General features: G+C 38.4%; 1 protein-coding gene across 1 annotated transcript in view; it reads left to right on the forward strand.

Moving 5' to 3' along the window:
* Positions 1-19,282, forward strand: part of LOC102229387 (glutamic acid-rich protein) — a 164,989-nt gene that overhangs the window by 119,663 nt on the left and 26,044 nt on the right. Inside the window, exons 4-7 of the mRNA XM_023327446.1 lie at positions 1,304-1,382; positions 9,635-9,673; positions 12,417-12,476; positions 19,110-19,145. Of these exons, the coding sequence (XP_023183214.1) occupies positions 1,364-1,382; positions 9,635-9,673; positions 12,417-12,476; positions 19,110-19,145 (154 nt within the window). The 5' untranslated portion in view covers positions 1,304-1,363. The remainder of the gene's footprint in view (positions 1-1,303; positions 1,383-9,634; positions 9,674-12,416; positions 12,477-19,109; positions 19,146-19,282) is intronic.

Below are 19,282 nucleotides of genomic sequence, written 5' to 3' on the forward strand. Positions count from 1 at the left end.
TAATTCATTTTTACAAACTGCAAGTTAAACGTTTTTTGTTTTTTTTTGCTAAATTTGTTACTTTTTTAAACTTGATTTACATGTTTTATTTTCTTCCATATGCCCATGCAGATGAGGCCTCTGATTAAAACAATTAAACTTTTTCAATTTAGCTTAGGAATTTTTATTTCCCAAGGGGTAGAAAAGGAAATGGTAATCAAATTTAAAATCAATAAACAAGTACAATTGCTCGATGTTATTATATTTTAATTTGTAATTATAAAGTCTGTGCCTAATATCAAATATACATGTAAGATGTCTTCAGTAAGCAGTGTAGAAGTGCTGGACTGTTGTTTTATCTCTTTAGTGAGCAAACAAAACCCTTTTTTTAATGCTCTTACAGTACTGGTGTGTGATGAGGCCAAGTTTCTGCAAATTGTGTCTTCAGTAACATATTATGGTATGCAAATAATTTATATTTAAAGAATGTAGTTTCTATGCTACAGGTGAATTGTGAAAACCCACTTTCAATTTAACCTTTAAGCTGCCCTCAAGAATGGGCAAAATCTATGTTGGAGAAAAAGAGATAAAGATTGAGCGATTTGATTCCAGTGGAGACAACTGTTTGTATGTAAGGTAAGAATGCTGTACTAAGTTTCAAGCATGGTGGTGGTGACATCATGCTGGGGAGGTTAGTTTTTCTGGTGCATTGCTCAAAGTGAAGAAATAAAAAAGGAGGGCTCAACATTTTATTTAAATCAACATCTAAATGGCTACAACTCAGAGGCATTTAGGTGTTTTAACAGAACAACAATCCCAAAAGCACTTCAAAACTGGCTCGGAAATGGATAAAACAGTAACTTGAAGCTTCTTACAGTACCTTCTAAAAACCCAGACCCAGATAAGAAATTTGCAGACTATGCTTGAAAGTCAGGTCATCTTATAAAAGTTGCAGTATTGTTATTTAACTTGACTTATTTGTTCAAAACCCCTACTGTTTTGATAAATCTATCAGTCTTCATTTTACACAGCTTTCCTAAACCGCATTTAATAAAATAAAAAAAAAGATGGAATGATAGTCTGCATTTAATTTATGGCTTTATAGTCTTTATTAATTTAAGACTCCAATTCACATTCATTATGTAATGGTAAACTGTTTTGGTGTCTCATGAGAGATGTTTTTATTATGCTCTTAAAGACTACATGTTTTTTATCTTGTCTGGGTTTATACAGTCTTCTGCTGTATGTATAATTAACAAGAAAAATATGTTTTAGTCTGTTTTCAGTAATCACACATTCGTCTTCCTGTTCTTATTCTTTGCAGATCACACGAGTCATTTTTTGTGTCTTCCTCGAGACTGATTTTACCATTTACAAGAAGAAAATGGCCATCATCTTTCAAGGTATGGTTGTTTACTTCCCAAGGACAGCATTTTGTGTTGTTTTGCTCTTTTTACCTGTTTTTTGTCTTTGAGCAAAACAAATTAAGGAAATGATTACTTGTTACCATGGCAGCATACTATTTAGAAAGTATGGGGTATCTCTCACTATAGAGATAAAGAGAATTTGCCAATCTATGTTGTTTATTCCCTGGAGAAAATGGTTTAAAAACCTGTCAGACTTGAGTGACATCTTTAAATGTGAAAGCATAAAATGCCGAGAAAATCTGTGCGGAAAGTTGTCAAATCAAATGCCAAGTTCACCACGTATTGCTTTAATACGATTAGAATAGTTGACGTCTTTTTCAGTTTATCTGCAAACTGATTTGTTCTACAGTTTTAAATATCTTAGTGGGATGTAAATGGCAGTTTCATTTCAGTGTAATAATGACTTGGATTTCTCCAGCAAGAGCTGAAAACATTCAGGGATACGTATGCATAGCAACATATCATCCCTGGTTACTGCTCCACAGTTCTACGTGTGGAATAAACAAACATCCATTATCTCCTACTCCCACTCTCTTTTCTGCCCCTCTCTCGATTCACTCTCCCCTTTTCATGCCATCATCTTTTTACGGGGACAGGGAGCAGTCACCAGCTCTGATGGGGGCTCCGCAGAGGACTGAGCTGAATAGCTGGGGAGCTGAAAGAGGCTGGCTGGCTTCTCCAGCCTAGCATTACCTCCCATTTACCTCACTTTTCCCTCTTCACCTCCCCAGCGGAATACCAGCTCTCAGGCCTTCATCTGGCTGTTCCCAGATGGAGAGTGTTTTGTTCTCCCTGCTCTCCCGTCATCTCCCCCGCCCCTCCGCCCAGGCTCTTGCCTGAAAGATTACATTCTGAGGAGAGACCTTAATTATGCCTGCCTGCCCTCCTGCACCCAGCACCCGTCTCATCATATTAGTGTTTTGAGATGAGAATCTGGAGCTGTTGTTCTCCAGTTATCTCTCTCGCCATTTAAAAGTGTAGTCAGGGGATAAATGCTCCATATCTCTCTGTAACGGGGAGCAGGGCTAAAATAAAATGACAGGTGCCAAGTGTGTGTGGCACAAAGAGAAATACAAAGATATTTATTTATAGGCTGGTAAAGCCATCGAAGAGAGCAATTACCATGCCCTGTGGAAGTATTCATGCTGCTTAAACTTTCTGTCGCTTTGTCACATTACAACTTAAAACTTCATTGTATTTTGGGGTGCAGTGCATAACTATGAAGGCGAAGTAAAAACCTAGATGGTTTTCAAACCTTTTTTTCTTTTTTGAATAAAGAATAATTGGGATTAATTTCTGTTTAGCCCCCTGTGCCACAACTTTGCGAGGCCAGCTTTCAATGCAAGCTTTGTTCCGCTAGAAGATAACATTTTACTTGTTCTTAGCAAAACAGCACAAGGTCAGTCAGAATGGGTCGAGTTTTTCCACGGATTTTTGACTGGAATTAAATCTGGACATTCACTTGGCCATGCTGGCACATATTTATGCTTTGATATTTTGCTGTTAGGCTAAAAAGTTATTTTAGTCACATTGGATCAGCACTTTTTTCAATATTTCTTATGTTTTGCCTTCATAATATATTCTCAGAGCTATATTTTAGCAATGTTGTTCTTTTTGCCACACTAACAGCCAGATTCATGGAGTGCACTTAAATGGTAATACTTAAATGGTTTACAGATTCTCCCACATGAGCTGAGGATCTCTGTAGCTCCTTCGGAATCAGTACACTAGTTTTCCTGATTTAAATGTCCGTTTAAGTTGATGTCCAGGTTTTGGTAGCTTCGTAGCTGTTCTGTAACTCTAGCTCTGAGCTGCCTGGTGTGTTTCTTGGTCTTAATGATGCTGTTTGTTCTTTAATAAACACCTGAGGGCTTCACAGGACAGCTGTTTTCATCTGCCTTTAATTCGATACCCTAAGGCTGCATTCACACCACCCTTGTTTAGTCCCCTTAAATCAAACTCTAGTTCATTCATCTTGAAAGTCCGATTTGTTTGGGGAGGTGTTAATGCGTAATCTGGGTTTGTTTGAAGTTAACTTTGGTGCTGTTCGAATGCATATGTAGTTGCAAAGAGAACCAAAAACTGCACCGAAAGCAATAAACTAACGGTAACACAGGGCATTCTGGGAAAATACATCCAATACAAATGTGAAAGTCTTGGCTAGCATGAAGAAATGGGTTGTGGTCTTTTAGCTAAGACAAAACAGAAATTTTATAATTTCTAAAATTTGTCACCACTCCATTTTGTATACAACTTGTGAAGAAAGAAGTTACACTGTGCATCTTCTTCAGAGGTTTTTGTGTAATTTCATTCAGTGGTTCTTGGTTCTGTGTCACCACAGGGGATGTAGGGGGAGCAGGTTTTGCAAAGAGTTTTATTTGTTGTGTAAAAGCGAACCGCACCAGCTGAAGAGGTAACAAATGTTCCAATTTGGGTTTCCAATTGAGCCGTACTAGACTGTCAGTTGTCAGTTGCAATCAATTTCCTTCAGAAGTCATCTAATTTGTAAGTAGAATTGACTGCTTAGGGCAACTGGTTGCACTGGGTTTTATTTTGGGGTGTCAGATTACAGGAAAACAATGAAGATTGAGGCTTTTGTATGGCAAAATGTGAAAAAGTTTAAAAACTATGAAAACTTTTGTATAGCTTGTAAATTTTGAAAGCAGGAGTCAGAGATTTAATTAATATCTGTAGCAGATACCATGACATTCCTCAGCAGTCATCTGCTCTTTGACCCCTGGGTTCAGGGCCACGCTCATGTCTGCTCTGCTAACATGTGTGGGCAGGAGAGAATAAGTGAGTGTGACTTTTCCACTCTGGATCAATGTCGGCGGTGAGCCAGACATTTTTACTCCACTCTCACCTACACCTGTTCTAATCTTTCAGCTCATGAGCAAGATCAAAGCATTTACCACATCCTCAATGAAAACTGAAGCTCTTTCAACATATTCAGTCAGGAAGAACAGAGACGTGAAATTAAGAATCTCGTGAATGTCGACTATATCCTGATGGAAGGGAAGTGAATTCATATGGCTGATCCAGCAAAATGTATTTCAGAGGTCGTGGAAAGGCTTGCTGTAAAGAAAGAAATGCTGATTGGTTTGATTGCAACATGTCACTAATGCATAACCCCGTAGCGTGAAAAGACTTGCATTTAGCCTGTGCAAAATGGTAGTAGTGAATCAGAGGCTGTGAATTAGCTCTGCAGGTGTGCTCGAACACTTTCAGAACATCTCATCATCCTCACTGCCAGGGGAAGACAGTGGTATGGATCCTGCTTCAGCACTGATGCCACACACTGAGGCTTAAGATCATTCTGTCTCCTGTAGCACGCTCGCTTTCAATAACCCTCCGTTATATCGACCAGCCTGTTTTTTTTCCTCTTCCTCTCCTTACTTGCTCTCACTTAAGCCTCTCCTCGTTCACTTCCCCATTACCTTATTCTCCCACTTTCTATCATTCCTTCCTATTGCATCAAGGAGGGGCTTCTCCATTGCCTCTTCTATCAGCAAGCTGCTGCAGAGTTGCAGTGATTGGTACCCCTTTGTGCTCTTTTTAGTATTTGTATGTGTGTGTAGAGGAGAGGGGGTCATGTTAGAAGTCCAGATCTCCCCCGGTCTCATCAGTTTCAGGAATGCTTGAGCTAAGAGCAGACAGAATAGATTTTTATTTTGAAGTCTCGCTACTCCCGTTTTTCATTGTATAGCTGCTCTCCTCGTATTCAAGCAATCTGTCAAGTGACAATGACTGGAGCAAGAATGTGTAAACAGGACATTTGCATACAGGAAATTGCTTTATTACAATGTGAATCTCTACAAGCTGTCAGTGAGAGGGAGCCAAAATATGGTTACTTGTCTGCAGAAGGAGGAAACTGAAAAATAGCCTCTGCTGACAATAATAATCGTGCATACCAGCCATGGCGCATACTGGAAACAGGTAGTTAAACCATGTAGAGTATTGAATTTCCTGCTTTTGACATGCTTACAAATGACTGCACATTCTGCTTTGCACTGGTATGTTATTTGTGTTCAAGCAGGCTCATTTAATGAGTCCTGATACAAGCAGACAAAGGTCTTTTATGTATCACCAGCTCAAGGAGCACCTCATGCATTCAGAGTCATGAAACCTCTCAAGCACACAAAGACTGATGTATGCAAATAGACAAAAAGGCTTGTGCACACCACCGCTATCTTTTACTTGCATGGGACCAATCATTATCCTTCTCCACGCTTGGTATTGGGGTTTGTAAGCATTGATATGAGGATCTGATAATTACGCTACCTATTCTTGCCTTGTTAAAAGAGCCACCAGTGTTTGTCCTGCTTGAAGAAATGTAATCAGAACCACAACAGTTGCTGTGGTTTTTTTAAACAAAGAAAATAAAACCTTGACTGGATTTACGTTGAAAATAATCCTACAGTTTGTCATGATACTTGACTGTATTTTCTTGGCATTTTATTTGACAAACATAAAAAAGGCAACATTGTGACATCAAAGGAAAATGAGATATGCTTCTAAAAGTTTGGGTTTTTTTTGGCAAATAAACTTCTGAAAACTCTGAAAAGTGTGGCCTAGATTTGAATTCCTTGCTCATGCAGAATCACCCATCCCTGCAATTTTCACTGTCTTTTAAGTTAGGCCTATGTCTCCACAGTCTTCCATGTTAAAAATCAGCCTGTCCATTGACACAAAGTGGAAAAAGCTCAGTCAAACTGCACTGAGAAGGTGTTTCAGTTGTCATGTTTGCCACTGTATCTTCTGCATATAGTTTGTGTTACACTTCAATAATATTTACTACTTAGTTTTTTTCTGTCACATAAAATCACTGATTTTGTTTCACAAAATGCAAACAAAAAAAGCCTAAGAGGTGTGTGAATACATGGACTTTGCTGTACACACACACTTCAGTTAATTTATTTAATCATGTGATTATACTCTGATTCTGATTGTCGTGTCTGACCACATGCTTGTCTCGGCTCGTGTTATTTGCGAGAATGGAAGCAGCCAGGCAGCTGTGGTTGTAGAGAGTAAAAAGCATGTAGAAATTGATTCTGGGTACACTCCTCTCCTAATATGATCCGGGTGGCTGCCCACAAGCTGGGCTCCATCTCCTCTTCTCCTCAATCAGCCACGGTGCTGACAATATTAACACAGCCCACAGATCTGCAGAGACTGCTGCATTCTCTCCAACTGTTTCACCGACTTCCCAATTGACATTTATTTACATGGTTCTTAATACACTCTATATCCTTAGCATTTCTACACACACACACTCACCTAAAAAATAACACGGCTCTCCTACTCCTTCGGAAGAAGTAAAGTTGTGGCATGCGCGTGCTTTTATCACGCACATATAATTTGTTGAGGGAGGGTATGAAAGGCTAAGGGAACCATGTGAGGGTGAAAATGAAGTCTGTGTCGGTTTCACAAAGCTTTTCCTCAGGTTTGGGAAATGAGGAAACCATGGTGTATTAGTGATGTGATTGTGAGAAAGCACAGGCTCAGCTTTGGCAGCATGATACCGAGCTTCAGCTCGGTATCAGTGAAAAATGGTCATGTTTGTGCATAAATCAGACATGTAGTGAACAAGCCCTGCATATTTGCTTATCAACATTTCACTGTTGTGTTGACATGGTTACTTACTCACTAGGCCTCGCTTTAGTACAGTTCCAGTTTTAACATTAAACAGTTTGAACTGCTGCTTTTAAAGCTGTTCAGTCTGAGTTGAAAATCTTTTATAGTGAATCCTTTTTTTGGCAAGATTTATTTGATGTTTAATATAATAGTGTTATAATGTGTATATATATTATAATAATCTGTGTAAGTCTATCATATATCTTGCCATGTCATTAAAGTTTTAGATCTTGATAAAATATTAATCCTTTCCAGTATCTTAGAATAAGCTTTAAATCTGTTTGCATTTTTTTTCTTTCTGTGGAAGGGTGAATGGGGAGAGCCTTTCAAATGGAACATTTTAAGGGAAACTCTTAAAATAGAGTGGTATAAACTTTGCTGGCAATTGTGCTAATTTTTGCCTTCAAAAATGTTTACAATCACAACATCTTAAGTCCCCTCAGAAAGCATTCACAACCTTTGATTTTTCAACATTTGGTCACCTTGTACCAACAATATTCTTGTTTTCTTGTCCTGTCAAGTCAGCTTTGGCAAACATTTGGCAGTCTGGTGGCCTTGCAGTATGAGACCAGATTTATTTTATAATTACTTCTGCTGCTAAGTTGTCTTTATTGACTTAATAGCATTATAAAGTATATCATTCACAGAGAAAAATGTACAAACCCTGCAACCATAATCGCAGCATTATGCAGGGAAACTACAACAGTGACCAATAAAAGACTGATCAGTTCTTTCCATCAATTCATGCCCACACTTTGTATCTAGATATTGACATTTTGTTTGACCCTACTTCCATTTCACCTTTAAAAATGCATCTTGTGTACATGTCATAAAAGGTTATTTTTTGAAGATAAACATTTCGCAGCTTTATGCCACACTATTTCTGTTGAGTATGTTTCTGATAATATGTTTCACATATTATGACACTTGAATCAAAGTATAATCACTCTGGGTGTAATTTCTCAATCAAAACGCCTTGAAAATGATTTTTAATATTCAGCTTTAGCTTACCATAAAAAGATCTACCAACACTGATGCAATTTTGTTCCTGTCAGTCTCGACATGTGCACAGCAAAGTAAAAGTTACTTTGCTGGAATGATTGACGGAGAAACAGGAAGAAAATGGGGACAAAAGCAAATGCGTCACATACAGTTATTCATGACCAAGGCGCACACATTTCCTGCCTGGACGAGTGTTTGGCTGGTGAAACCGCGCTATGATATTTGGCAGTAGTTGAAGCAGCTTCTGTTTCCATTCTTGCACTGTTTTTACTGTATCAGTGGGCCTTTCTTTGTTTCCCCGAGCAGGGTTAGATTAATGCACTGTACCCTTTTATTCAGTGTTATACAAAAGAAAAGCCTGTCGCAGAATCCGCAGGGAGCTCTGATGGTTGCACTTCTACAGAACAGATGACAACAGCCTTTCATCAAAGCGAACACACTCTTTTGCTTGTTAAACCGCAATGCAATCATTTTCCAGAGTCAAACCAAGCCGTATATACATATATAATCACAAATTGTACATACTTCACTCATATGAACTGTACTTTGGAAAAACAAGCACGCCAACTGTTGTGGCATGACACAACACACCCTGAGGCATGCTGTGCTGCATAAGATCTGAGTGTAGGAATGCATTTGAGAAAAGAATCAGGAGCTTCAACTCTCACTCAGCAGTTCCTCCAGAAGCAGATCCCAAAGCCTGTTTCTCATCTCATGCAGTGCAACTCAACTTATTCATCCAGAGTCACCTTTAACTCACCTTAAAGTCTCTCTCACAGCAGAGCTGGAAGGAATCAAAGGGAAAAATCTTTTTTTAAAAGGTACAATTGTCAAGACCAGTCTGCAGTTCTTATAATTTCAGGATATATAAAGTTTTATGTCACTCATGCTAAGTCTTGCAGAATGAACTTAATTGAAAACAAATCTCTGTAGAATATAACCCTCTTAAACAACATACCCACATACTTGGTACTTTGTCATAATAAGAAACTGATGGTAAATGGAGATGGGTTATTACTGGGTGAATAAACAGTAAGGGGTTTTACTGTTCTCATCTCATTTAAAAAACATCTTAAAGACTGCTTCTTCAAAAGCCAGAAATCTCTACATTTAGTATTATCAAATAAATATAGTGTGTGCATAGTTGTTTGTCCTCTCTTTCTCTGTGTTGCCCTGTGATGGACTGGCAACCTCTTCATGGTGTACCCAGTCTCTCACTTGTTGCCCACTGGAGGTAGGCACCAGCACCCACCACTGACCCAATGGGATAATGGTGTAAGAAAATGGATGGGTTAAACTTAAGCTTTTACACATGATTTAAAATCAAATGGGGCTAAAACTAATGTTTAGTTTGCATTTGAATCAAAAATATTGAAGAAAGTTCAATGTTTTTTCCACAGCACTGTATGTCAACTAATATTTGCAAAAATCAACTGAAGGAGAACGTTGTAGGCTTATTGTTTTGAAGACAGGAAGTAGACACACAGTGTTGAAATTCTGTGTTCTAACAGTGTAATCAATTTATGATGACAGGTTGTATTGTACTTTATAAAACTGCCTGCTTTAACACACTCATTTCCCTCCTCTTCCAGACAATGACATTGAGGTTACGGAGGAGCAGCTGAAGGGAGGTGAGTGACAGAATATTTCATGGTTGCCTTTTCACCTTAACACCTCCATTAAAGCAGACAGAGGGTGAGTGAGCGCCGAAGCTTTGGCTTGTGACAGTGATTTGCTGGGTTTTATGCGGCAGACGAAATTGAATGTTTATGCATCTGCTGACAAGCCGAATCCCTGGCCTAACTCATCTTAGTATAAAAATACTTCATGTCAGGTGCGTTACACTACAAGAGCTAATTCCCCGACAACATTCCGTTCATCCGGCTTATGGCCACAATTCCTTTAGGCCACCTAGAGCGATGACAAAGAGACTACAGATTGGCATCCCTCCACAGCATAAGCCAGATGATAGCACAAACATGACTGTCAGTGCATGATGCTTTTATCTCCACCCCATCATGTGGCACGCAGCCCAAAACTCCCAGATGTTGCTTATCGGGATAAACTATTGACATTCATCCATGCACTGATGTCCTGAATAAGCAGCGGCATAAACAAAGTACCTCATGGAATTGTGTGTGTTGTTAAACAATAGATGCAGCATAGTTTAGCTTTGTTGTCACTGCTGAAAAGATTTATTTGTGTGAAAAGCAGTTTCCTGCCTGCAGCAGTTTGCTCTCTAGGGAACATTGCACCTGATGACGTTTTCCCTTATAAAAGTGAAGATCCAAATTATTCTGCTGCTGATGCTTTTAAAAAAATGTCATAGCACACGTGAACCCAACTAAGCAGAGAATACCATTAGTTTTACTGTCTGTTGGAGAAAGTGGCCACATTACGGTAAATGTAGAGCTCTGGGTGCTATCAAAATGTTTTTCCTCCCAAAGTCACTCCCATGATTTGCCAATTACACGCATCTGTGTTTTCAAAGGGAGTCCATTTTGGGGATAACATAAAAGAGCTGTTTTATACGTGACTGTAAAATGTGATATTTCAAAGTGAAACTGTGCGGACGTAATGGCTGCATCATAAAGATTTGGCTCAGACCAAATGCATTTGAGATTTTTAGTCCAGACAGCCCACATTATTTCTATAGAGCTCCTCACCAGCTGTTTTACACTACATACTCTATAATAACATACCATCAGACCATAAAACGCCAGCTGAAACAATTCCTGATAATTCCTAGCTCTCTTGTATTATCATACCATTCCTGTCCTCGTCCAGTTTGGCCTTGTTTGATTTCCCTCTTTGTGGGTGCCAAGAACTGGCCTTTTATTCCACTCCATCAGCCAGAGTTTGAATCAGTCAGTTTGGAACCAACTCAAAGCATCAAATGATTTTTATGCTAACGTGGGATGGTGCTTTTGGCTCACACAGTGGTCTGGAGATGGTCTCAAAGCCTCACATTCTTCCCTCCTCTCCCTCTGGAGATTTCCTTTTAATGTTGTTCTCTTCAGGCAGGTAACAAAGCCACAGAAGAGAGCTGTATGGTCTCCTCAGAGGCATGCCGAGCTTAGGCAGCCAAGAGAGTGTTGTTTTAGGATGTCAAATTTTTTTTTTTTCTAAACTTAAATTGATTTACAAATGATTCAAAATAGTACATGATTGATGAATTTAACTATAATACATTAAATTAATGGCTTTGCAGTAAACCCTCACATGCTTGCTCATTATGAGAGATTACTCCAAAATCAATTGTGCAGTTGGTTGAACTTCCTTATGGATATAACTTGGTCAGTTGGCTTTACAGGATGAATTAGATTGCATTATATTACATTTGGACTTTGATTAGACTGCGTGTCATTAAATGGGTGGTATTATGCGTTTGCCAGACCCCTAGTGCCATTTTATTGTACAATCAAGTAACTATGTTACCTTCAGTTGTTATAAAATATCCCCTTTAATATACAGTAAATAAGTATTTGCCACATTGCAGATTTTTTATGTTTTATATGTACTTTATTCAGATTTCATAACCTGCTTGAGTAAATGTACAACCACTCTTTAAATAGTTGTCTCACTTGTTAAAAGGGCAGTTTTATGTATTTTCTAAGTACATAATGCAATCTTATAGTCCAATCAAGTAACTGTTACCTTCGTTTGTTATAAAAATGCTGTATATATCAAACATAACTTAAAAGAATGTGACTTTGAGCCGCTGTCTCTTTAAGAAGCTCCTACTCTTTCTGACTCTCCTTTAGCATGTCATCACAATAATGCTTGTCATTATGGTGTTAACAATCATTCTTAGGAGCATTGCACTGAGAATTGGCTTGCATGATAAACTCCACAGATGCGCACACTCAAAAAAAAGTCTATTTTGCATCATTCTGCCAGTTTGAATATGAAAACTAGGCACTTACTTGTTTTCTTACACTGCAAAGGCAGTTTTGTTTGTATTTATTCTGACATTCCCATAGAAATTAAAACAGGATCGATTTTGGACGGCCTTCTAAGGATTTCCATAGTCTGCTTTTCCAGCTCGACAAAAAGACGAGTTTTACCTTTGATACTTTTATTCTTCTTTGCAGATACATCTCAAACAGCTTATGGAGATAACATTTTGAATAGTGGAGTCTACAGAGAACAGAAAACAAAATAGTAAAATGCTTTGTGTTGAGCTAAGGAACATGTTTATTTTAGCATTTCAGTTATAGGGGTTGTAGGATAACTTTTATTTACTCATGTCAACCCACTTGACAGTTTATATTGACAAGACCTGACAAAAGAGTTGCATCTTGTTGCTTTTTGTGGATAGAGATGCATCAGTACCGCATCAGTGAAGCACCAACTCTCATTGTTTATTTACAGACAGCACACCTCCATCAACAAAATCTACAACCAAGGAAGAGGCTGAGGATGGCGAAAAGGGTGAGCACGTTACTAAATCTATACGTCTGCCTGTATCTGTTTGTTTTCTACTCCAATTCTTTTAATTTTGAGCATGCCAAGCAGCGTTAGTGGTAGTGGGAGCCTCTTACACTGATATGTGTTTACAGAAAAATTTTCCACCATGTCTAAACTAATGGAATGTGTTTTTGCTGGGTAATCTCTTGCTCTCTGATGCCTAGCTCTCCTCTTTGGGGAAATGAATAGAGGATGAAGCTAGGTCCTTTTTTAAAAGAATGTTTTCTTTTGGGCAAACCTGTTTAAGAAGCCATTATCTGGCTATTCTGCAGCTTCAGCCCCTTTGGATGTGTAATGTTGAAACAATTATAGGCTTCTCCAATACGATGGACCAAAGATAATGAGATTCTTACACTGGAGGGCGTTGGTAGGCAATTAAAATCGTACACTATCCATTTGTCTTGAAGCCTTAAGGTTGTAGGAAGTTTTTGAAGATAACAGTCATGCTTGTTTTCTTTGGAGAATCTGTTCCACGCGATCCTCTGGACATCGCAGTCGCAAGGGCGACAATACAATTTACACTGTAAAACAAAGCATAATAAGTCCTTTTCCTCTGCAAGATACCTCCTCTCTAATCCACAAACGTAATTCAGGATGACTCTAAAAATTCAATCATCAGCATTAGAAGGGCATAAGTATTTGTAATAATCTTTAGAAATCCTAATTTATCAGGCCCCTCAGCTTAATAGTAACTAATCCATTCACAAAAGGCCTTGATGCAGCTTCCCAGCTTGGGAACAGTCAGTCCTTGAGACAACCTCTCTCAGAGGAAGGGAATGAAATGATTTTGTTCTGCCTGCACTGTAAAGGTTAGGTGTGGTTCAATGTAGCACATAGGAGGGATTAATCATAGCAAACGCTCAGATGTCAAGATACCACAGAGCAGAGGAACAGTGAGCTGGAAAAGCACACTGTCAGCTGTGTGAGACCGGCACCCTAAGATGCTTTAGAACAACAGAGAAGGAGCTTCCTCCTTTGAAAACACACAGCTGTATTTTACTGTCTCCTGTCTGTACTTGGGTTCTGACGAGGTGTCATCGATCTGGGGGGGATTTTATTTTGGTTTTTTATTATTATTTTTTATTTTGAAATTAATTTTGCACCGCAGCAAAACTGGTACCTGTCAGTACGTCTTAGTGGATCCCTCACATCCATCATGCTCCTCAGGGGGTAAACTCTTACGTTTTACTGGGTCCCCCATTAAGGTACAGAGACTTTCTTCACTGTTCCTCTAAGAATAATTCACTGTTGGTGGACTGCAGGTTATTATAGGGCTTCCCTTTTCCTTTTGTTTCATACACAACACATACAAGTAATTACTTTTTCACCTTACAAGCAAAAGCCTTCTGGGCCCCTGTGGACTAAAGGAAGAAAATAGTAATAATAAAAACCCAGCATATTCAGCTAAAGCTGTCCAGTCATAGTCCCTTGAATCTGATGGGACATCTGTGGAGGGAGATAAAGATTAGTGTGATGGCAATGAGGCCTTCCAACCTAAAAGACTTGGAGCTCATCACAAAAGATAAATCACCAAATTACAAGTGGATGCATGCAAAAAGCTGGCAAGCAATTAGAAGAACAGTTTGATTTGTTTTAACTCCAAAAAATATGTTTCTATTTATTATTGAGAAGAGCATAAAAAACAATTTAACATGACATGTTTCTTTAATGAAACATAATCTTTCTTTTTTTCAGACGTTATGCTAATTTCAAAATTTTAGACTGTTTTGAGAGATGCTTCATTTGTATTAATAACTTTAAATATAAATCTGCTGTGGGATTAATTTGGCTTTTAACTTTATACTTTGTGTTAATTCCACACAGACTCTGTTGCCACTTTTTGAACCAGGATTTTACTGGATTTGTATTGGATTTTATTTGGAGATATCAGATTAAAGAGGGGGTAATAGAAAGGCAAGCCACATTTCAGATTTATATTTGTAAACATTTTTGGCAACAATCTATGTGAATCTAAATGTGAGCTAAATTGTACATTATCAATCGGAGGAATATGAGAAATAGTGTCACAACAGTGTGCGTGGGGACGAGCTGTGCTGTGATAATCCACATGAAACAGAAGCACAGCATGCACACGCTGCAAGTTACATAAATAAAAGTGGGGGGAAGGAAAGGGTGGGCCACCCGCTGAGCCAAGTGCTGGCACAGAGGTCTAAGGTGAAATATAAGCTCTTTGAGAACACCTCACAGTGTCTATTATCTGATATCAGGTTGGAATTAGTGAGATTAGTTGATGTCACAGGGCAAGCCACAGTAAAAAGTGAAAACTGAGCCAGAAATCAATGCCTGGCAATGGATGCATACTGAGAATAACCTGAGGGGGAGCGAGAGGGTTGATGGTGAAAGATGGCGCATCTCTGTACGGGTGTGGACAGATATGTAGATTAATAACACTGTGTGGACTGACAGCCAGCCTCTCTATGGGATGCCATCTTTTACACTGTGGCTGCCTGTCAAACGTGGCTCACAAATGAACTTGCACTTCGCTTGCACACACAGATTTCACATGCTGAAGGTCTCAGAATGATCGCTGTGGGTCATCCCAGAGCTTTTTTTCCCGCTTTACATGTCTGATGAATTTTTTAAGGTTTCTCTCCTTTTTGTCTTTTGCTTCAGTGGATTTAATCAAAGAAACAACAGACAAGGCTACGGGGTGGAACTCTGAGCCTATCTGATGAGTATCTGCAAAGTGCTGTGAGAAAGTATTAGCCTTCTTACTGTTTTTTATTATTCTGTCAAATTATAAAATATATTTTAATAATGTACAAGGATATATAAATTGCATTTTTCTAATAATTAATTTTATTAAGGAAAAAAGCTATCAAAAACAAAAAACAAATATTCATGGCTATTGTTAAAGTACACATTTACTCTAATTTTGTAACGCTAAATTATGTTTCACTAGACACACTCAGGAAATTTTACTGCTAAACTAAAATTAAGAAAAACTCAAATAATACCTGTCTAACTACATGAAGCAGGCTAAAAGATTTCCAAAAGATCTTTTGATCTGCTTCATGTTGATAGACAGATGCTATCGCCGAACGATATTTTGGTCCACAGTAAATGCAAAAAAAATAAATAAATCATTAAATTACAATAGAAAAAAGACAGTTTTTAAATGATTGCATTTATCAAGGCCAGAAAAGGCAATGCAATTACACCTGATTTTTAAAAAATCATCTAAAAAGTATCTGTTTTGTCCCTGAGTAAATACAAAATGTAATTTGAAATAAATACAAATCTCTGCAAACCAACCTAAAATTAAAAATCACTTAAATGAAATGTCTTTGTCAGCATGAAGTGGGTGAAAATATTGACAAAATTTAATGCGTAACTCTGTGTTCCTAATACATATATCAAATTTCATGGATAGGATTCAAAAGTCATTTCTAAGACTTTTGTTAAACTACAGTGAAAGCCATTGTCTGCCAGTAGAGAAAGCATGGAACAGCGGTGAACCTTTGACAGGCTACCATATTTAGATCAAAAGCACATTAAAAAATCATCCAGAAGGTAATGAAAGAATGTAGAACAGCCTCTAAAGCATTGCAGAGCCAACTGCCTCAGTAAATATTTTGGAAAAAGTAAAAGAACATGGAGAGTTCTTAGGCAAAAACAACTGCTCACCAAAAACAATACAGAGCCTGTCGCATATTTGCCGCAAAACATGTTGAAGATCACCAAGATTTTAGGAAAATGTGCTTCGGACCCATCAGCTCATCGCCTTAAACTGAAGCACACTTTTGTTATGCAGCAGAGCAATTATCTAAAGCCCGCCAGCAACTCCACCTCCACAGGGCTGGAGAGCTTTAGAAAATCAGCGACCACACACCAAACCAGTCCAGTTTGACTGAAACAAAACAATTCTTCAAAGAGAACGGGGAAATTATTCCTTCACGGCATTGTAAAAGGTTCATTGCTGATTATTGCAAACTTTTCTTGCTAGTCACATTGCCGCAACAAATTACCAGGTTTGTGGGGCAATTCCTTTTTTAGCTTTATAAATGAAATTATCATTTGATTGTTTTTATTTGCTATTTGGTTCTTTTTCTCTGAAACATGAGATAGATAAGCAATGCAGAAGAAGTCTGTAAGGGGAAACACTTTTTTACAGCACTGTATGTGTTTATGGGGATTTAATATTTATTATTTGCTGAATATAAACACCACTTTAACTTCCGTAAAAAGTATCATCATCACTTTCGATTTACTCAGTGGTCACGCAAGTAGGACACACGAGGTATGTTGCATGCTAGGACCTAAATTATTAACATACTTGTAATCGTGCTGACTTTTATGTTAACATAAATAAATCAGGATTTGTTTCGTTTTTCCTCAGAAATACACTCCAGCCTTCTTGTTTTGTATACAAAAGTGCAGCAGAGTGGCTGAAATTGCTTTTTTGTTCCTACATTTCTCAAAGCGGGTTTCATGGACGTATTGACACTGGAAATGTTGTGGTGTTTGCTGAAGCCTTCTCTGTGAAGTATGTCAGAAACCGACTCGTAGCTGTGACAGTATCATATGGTGCGCACTGGTAAAGAAAGCTGTGACAATGCTGCCACCTGCTGTTTGGGGCGTTCAGGTTGGCGTCCTTCTTCGTTCTTCGTGTGCAGGTCTGGGGTTTAATTTTGTGAGGAGAGGCGGCAGTCTAATTGATCCCAACTTGGAGCCATTATAAATCACATCAACCCAGCAGAGAATCTCCTCTGTTAGGAGTTGTATGCGAGTGTGGGGTGTGTGTGTGTGTATCCACAATCTGTCCCTTTGCATCCTCTATCCCAAATAGAATACTGTTCCATTCAATAAGCCAAACACAAATGATCAAATAACATGGAGGAAATTACTTTTGGTACTTTGTCGTATCTGATATATGGTTAATAAAGATCACTTTAGAAAGCCATGAATACCTTTTTTCTTAACACAGAGGAAAGGTTTAGGATGTTTTCGAGGCTCGGGAAGTATTATTCTGACACAGTTCTTTCTGGTGAAGTACTCTTTTCAGGCCCCCTGTCTGTGGTTTCTTCTCAAAATGCCAGTCATGATTAATACAAAGCGCTGCCATCTGTGTGTCACCGGCATTCTGCATGATGGACAGAGGTACTTGGGACAAACATGTGGCAGTGGCAGGACTGGCCTTTTCCCCCATTTAATAGAGGTTGGCATTTTTTATTGTTCTGAGTGCATTGCAAAATTGCATAGATATGAAAAAATGGCCTCTTGCTGCAGCTTGTTAAAAAAGCAATTATAGAAGCTGCACAATAGCCATTGTGAAGCATGTTCTCTTATTGGTGTCGTGGCTTTCATTTACTCAATTTGTCCCAAATGTCATTGGTTTATGTGTGTACATAAATGGGAAAGTGCGAGAGAAAGCAAAGAGGGACACAGAGGATGAGAGCGACAGATATGATGGCAGATTAATGTCTTATAAAAATATATATGCATATTTTGCCTTTTATGCTGGCATATTATTACAAACTGTTTAACATAGGGAGATGGCGATGTGCCTGCTGACTTTAAGAGTGGTGATGATATGCATGTAAACTGTGCAACTAAATCTATATCAAGTGGTATATGGTGAGTCATAAAACTTGTAACAAGTATATTTATTGTGTATATTTATTCAGCTCTCCTGAGTCAATACTTTGTGGAAACCAACATTTGGGGTAATTTCAAGTTTGTTGTCATGGTTTATGTCTCAATCTACATCTAGATACTGAAGGTTTTCTTTTTTTATTTACACAATATCTCAAGCTCATTCAAAGTGGATACAGAGCATATCTGACTGGACTTTAACTAGGCTCTTGTTGTGTGTTTAGAGTTGTTGATCTGCTTGAAAATGAACTTCCGCCCCTAATTTTAAGTCTTGCTGCCTCTGACAGGTTTTCTTTCAAAATTACTCTTTATGTAACACTAGCCAAATTCTTGTTATTGTTTATACCTAACAAGAGCATCCCCACAGCATGAGGCTGCCATTTCACAGGTGGTGTGGTTTAGTGTCATCTGGCCAGACCAACTTTTTTCACAAATTTAATTCGTCCCCTGAAAATGATTTTTCTATTGCCCATTTCCCATAAAGACCAGACTTCTAGATGGAAAAACCAAGTTGTCCTGTCAAAAGATTTTCTCACCTAAGCTCCTCTGAACATGTCATTGACCTCTTGGAGCTTCTGATTAAGCAACCTCTTTGCACTTGACACTGCCTGAAATCTGGTTGTTTTAATCAAGGCTATGCTAAAAGATACATCCCAAACTTTATTTAAAATCCCTGGTAAGGGACCAGGGACCAATGCTTTAATTTCTGATTTAGGATCATAAATTCCCTTAAAAAGCTTCCAGATTTAACAATTTCCAGAATTGTTCTACCCTGCCCTGTAAGTGGACTGATAAAACAAACTTTCTTTTTGAAGCACTGTACAAAATGTGATGTCAGACCTACTAAAATGAGTCCTTTGCAGAGAGAAGATGAACACTGATGATTAGTGTGACTCGTTGCTTTGTTTTCCTGATATGAATAGCTGGCATTTTTCACATTCATGCATGTTTGTATGACAGCTCCTTCCCCTTCTTTTCTAGGTAAAGAGGAAGCTCATGACGAAGAGAAGAACGATGGTAAAGCAGCTCCACGCACCATTAAAACATGTCCTCAATCTCTCTGCTTCACCAATGCTTCTTGATGCCATTTGTCATCAAAAATTTTTATTTTTTATTCATTTCTGCTCAGCCTTTCCTTCCTTTTCAACACACAA

Source organism: Xiphophorus maculatus, chromosome 22 (genome assembly GCF_002775205.1).
Source record: "Xiphophorus maculatus strain JP 163 A chromosome 22, X_maculatus-5.0-male, whole genome shotgun sequence".
In the NCBI taxonomy this organism is placed as follows: domain Eukaryota; kingdom Metazoa; phylum Chordata; class Actinopteri; order Cyprinodontiformes; family Poeciliidae; genus Xiphophorus; species Xiphophorus maculatus.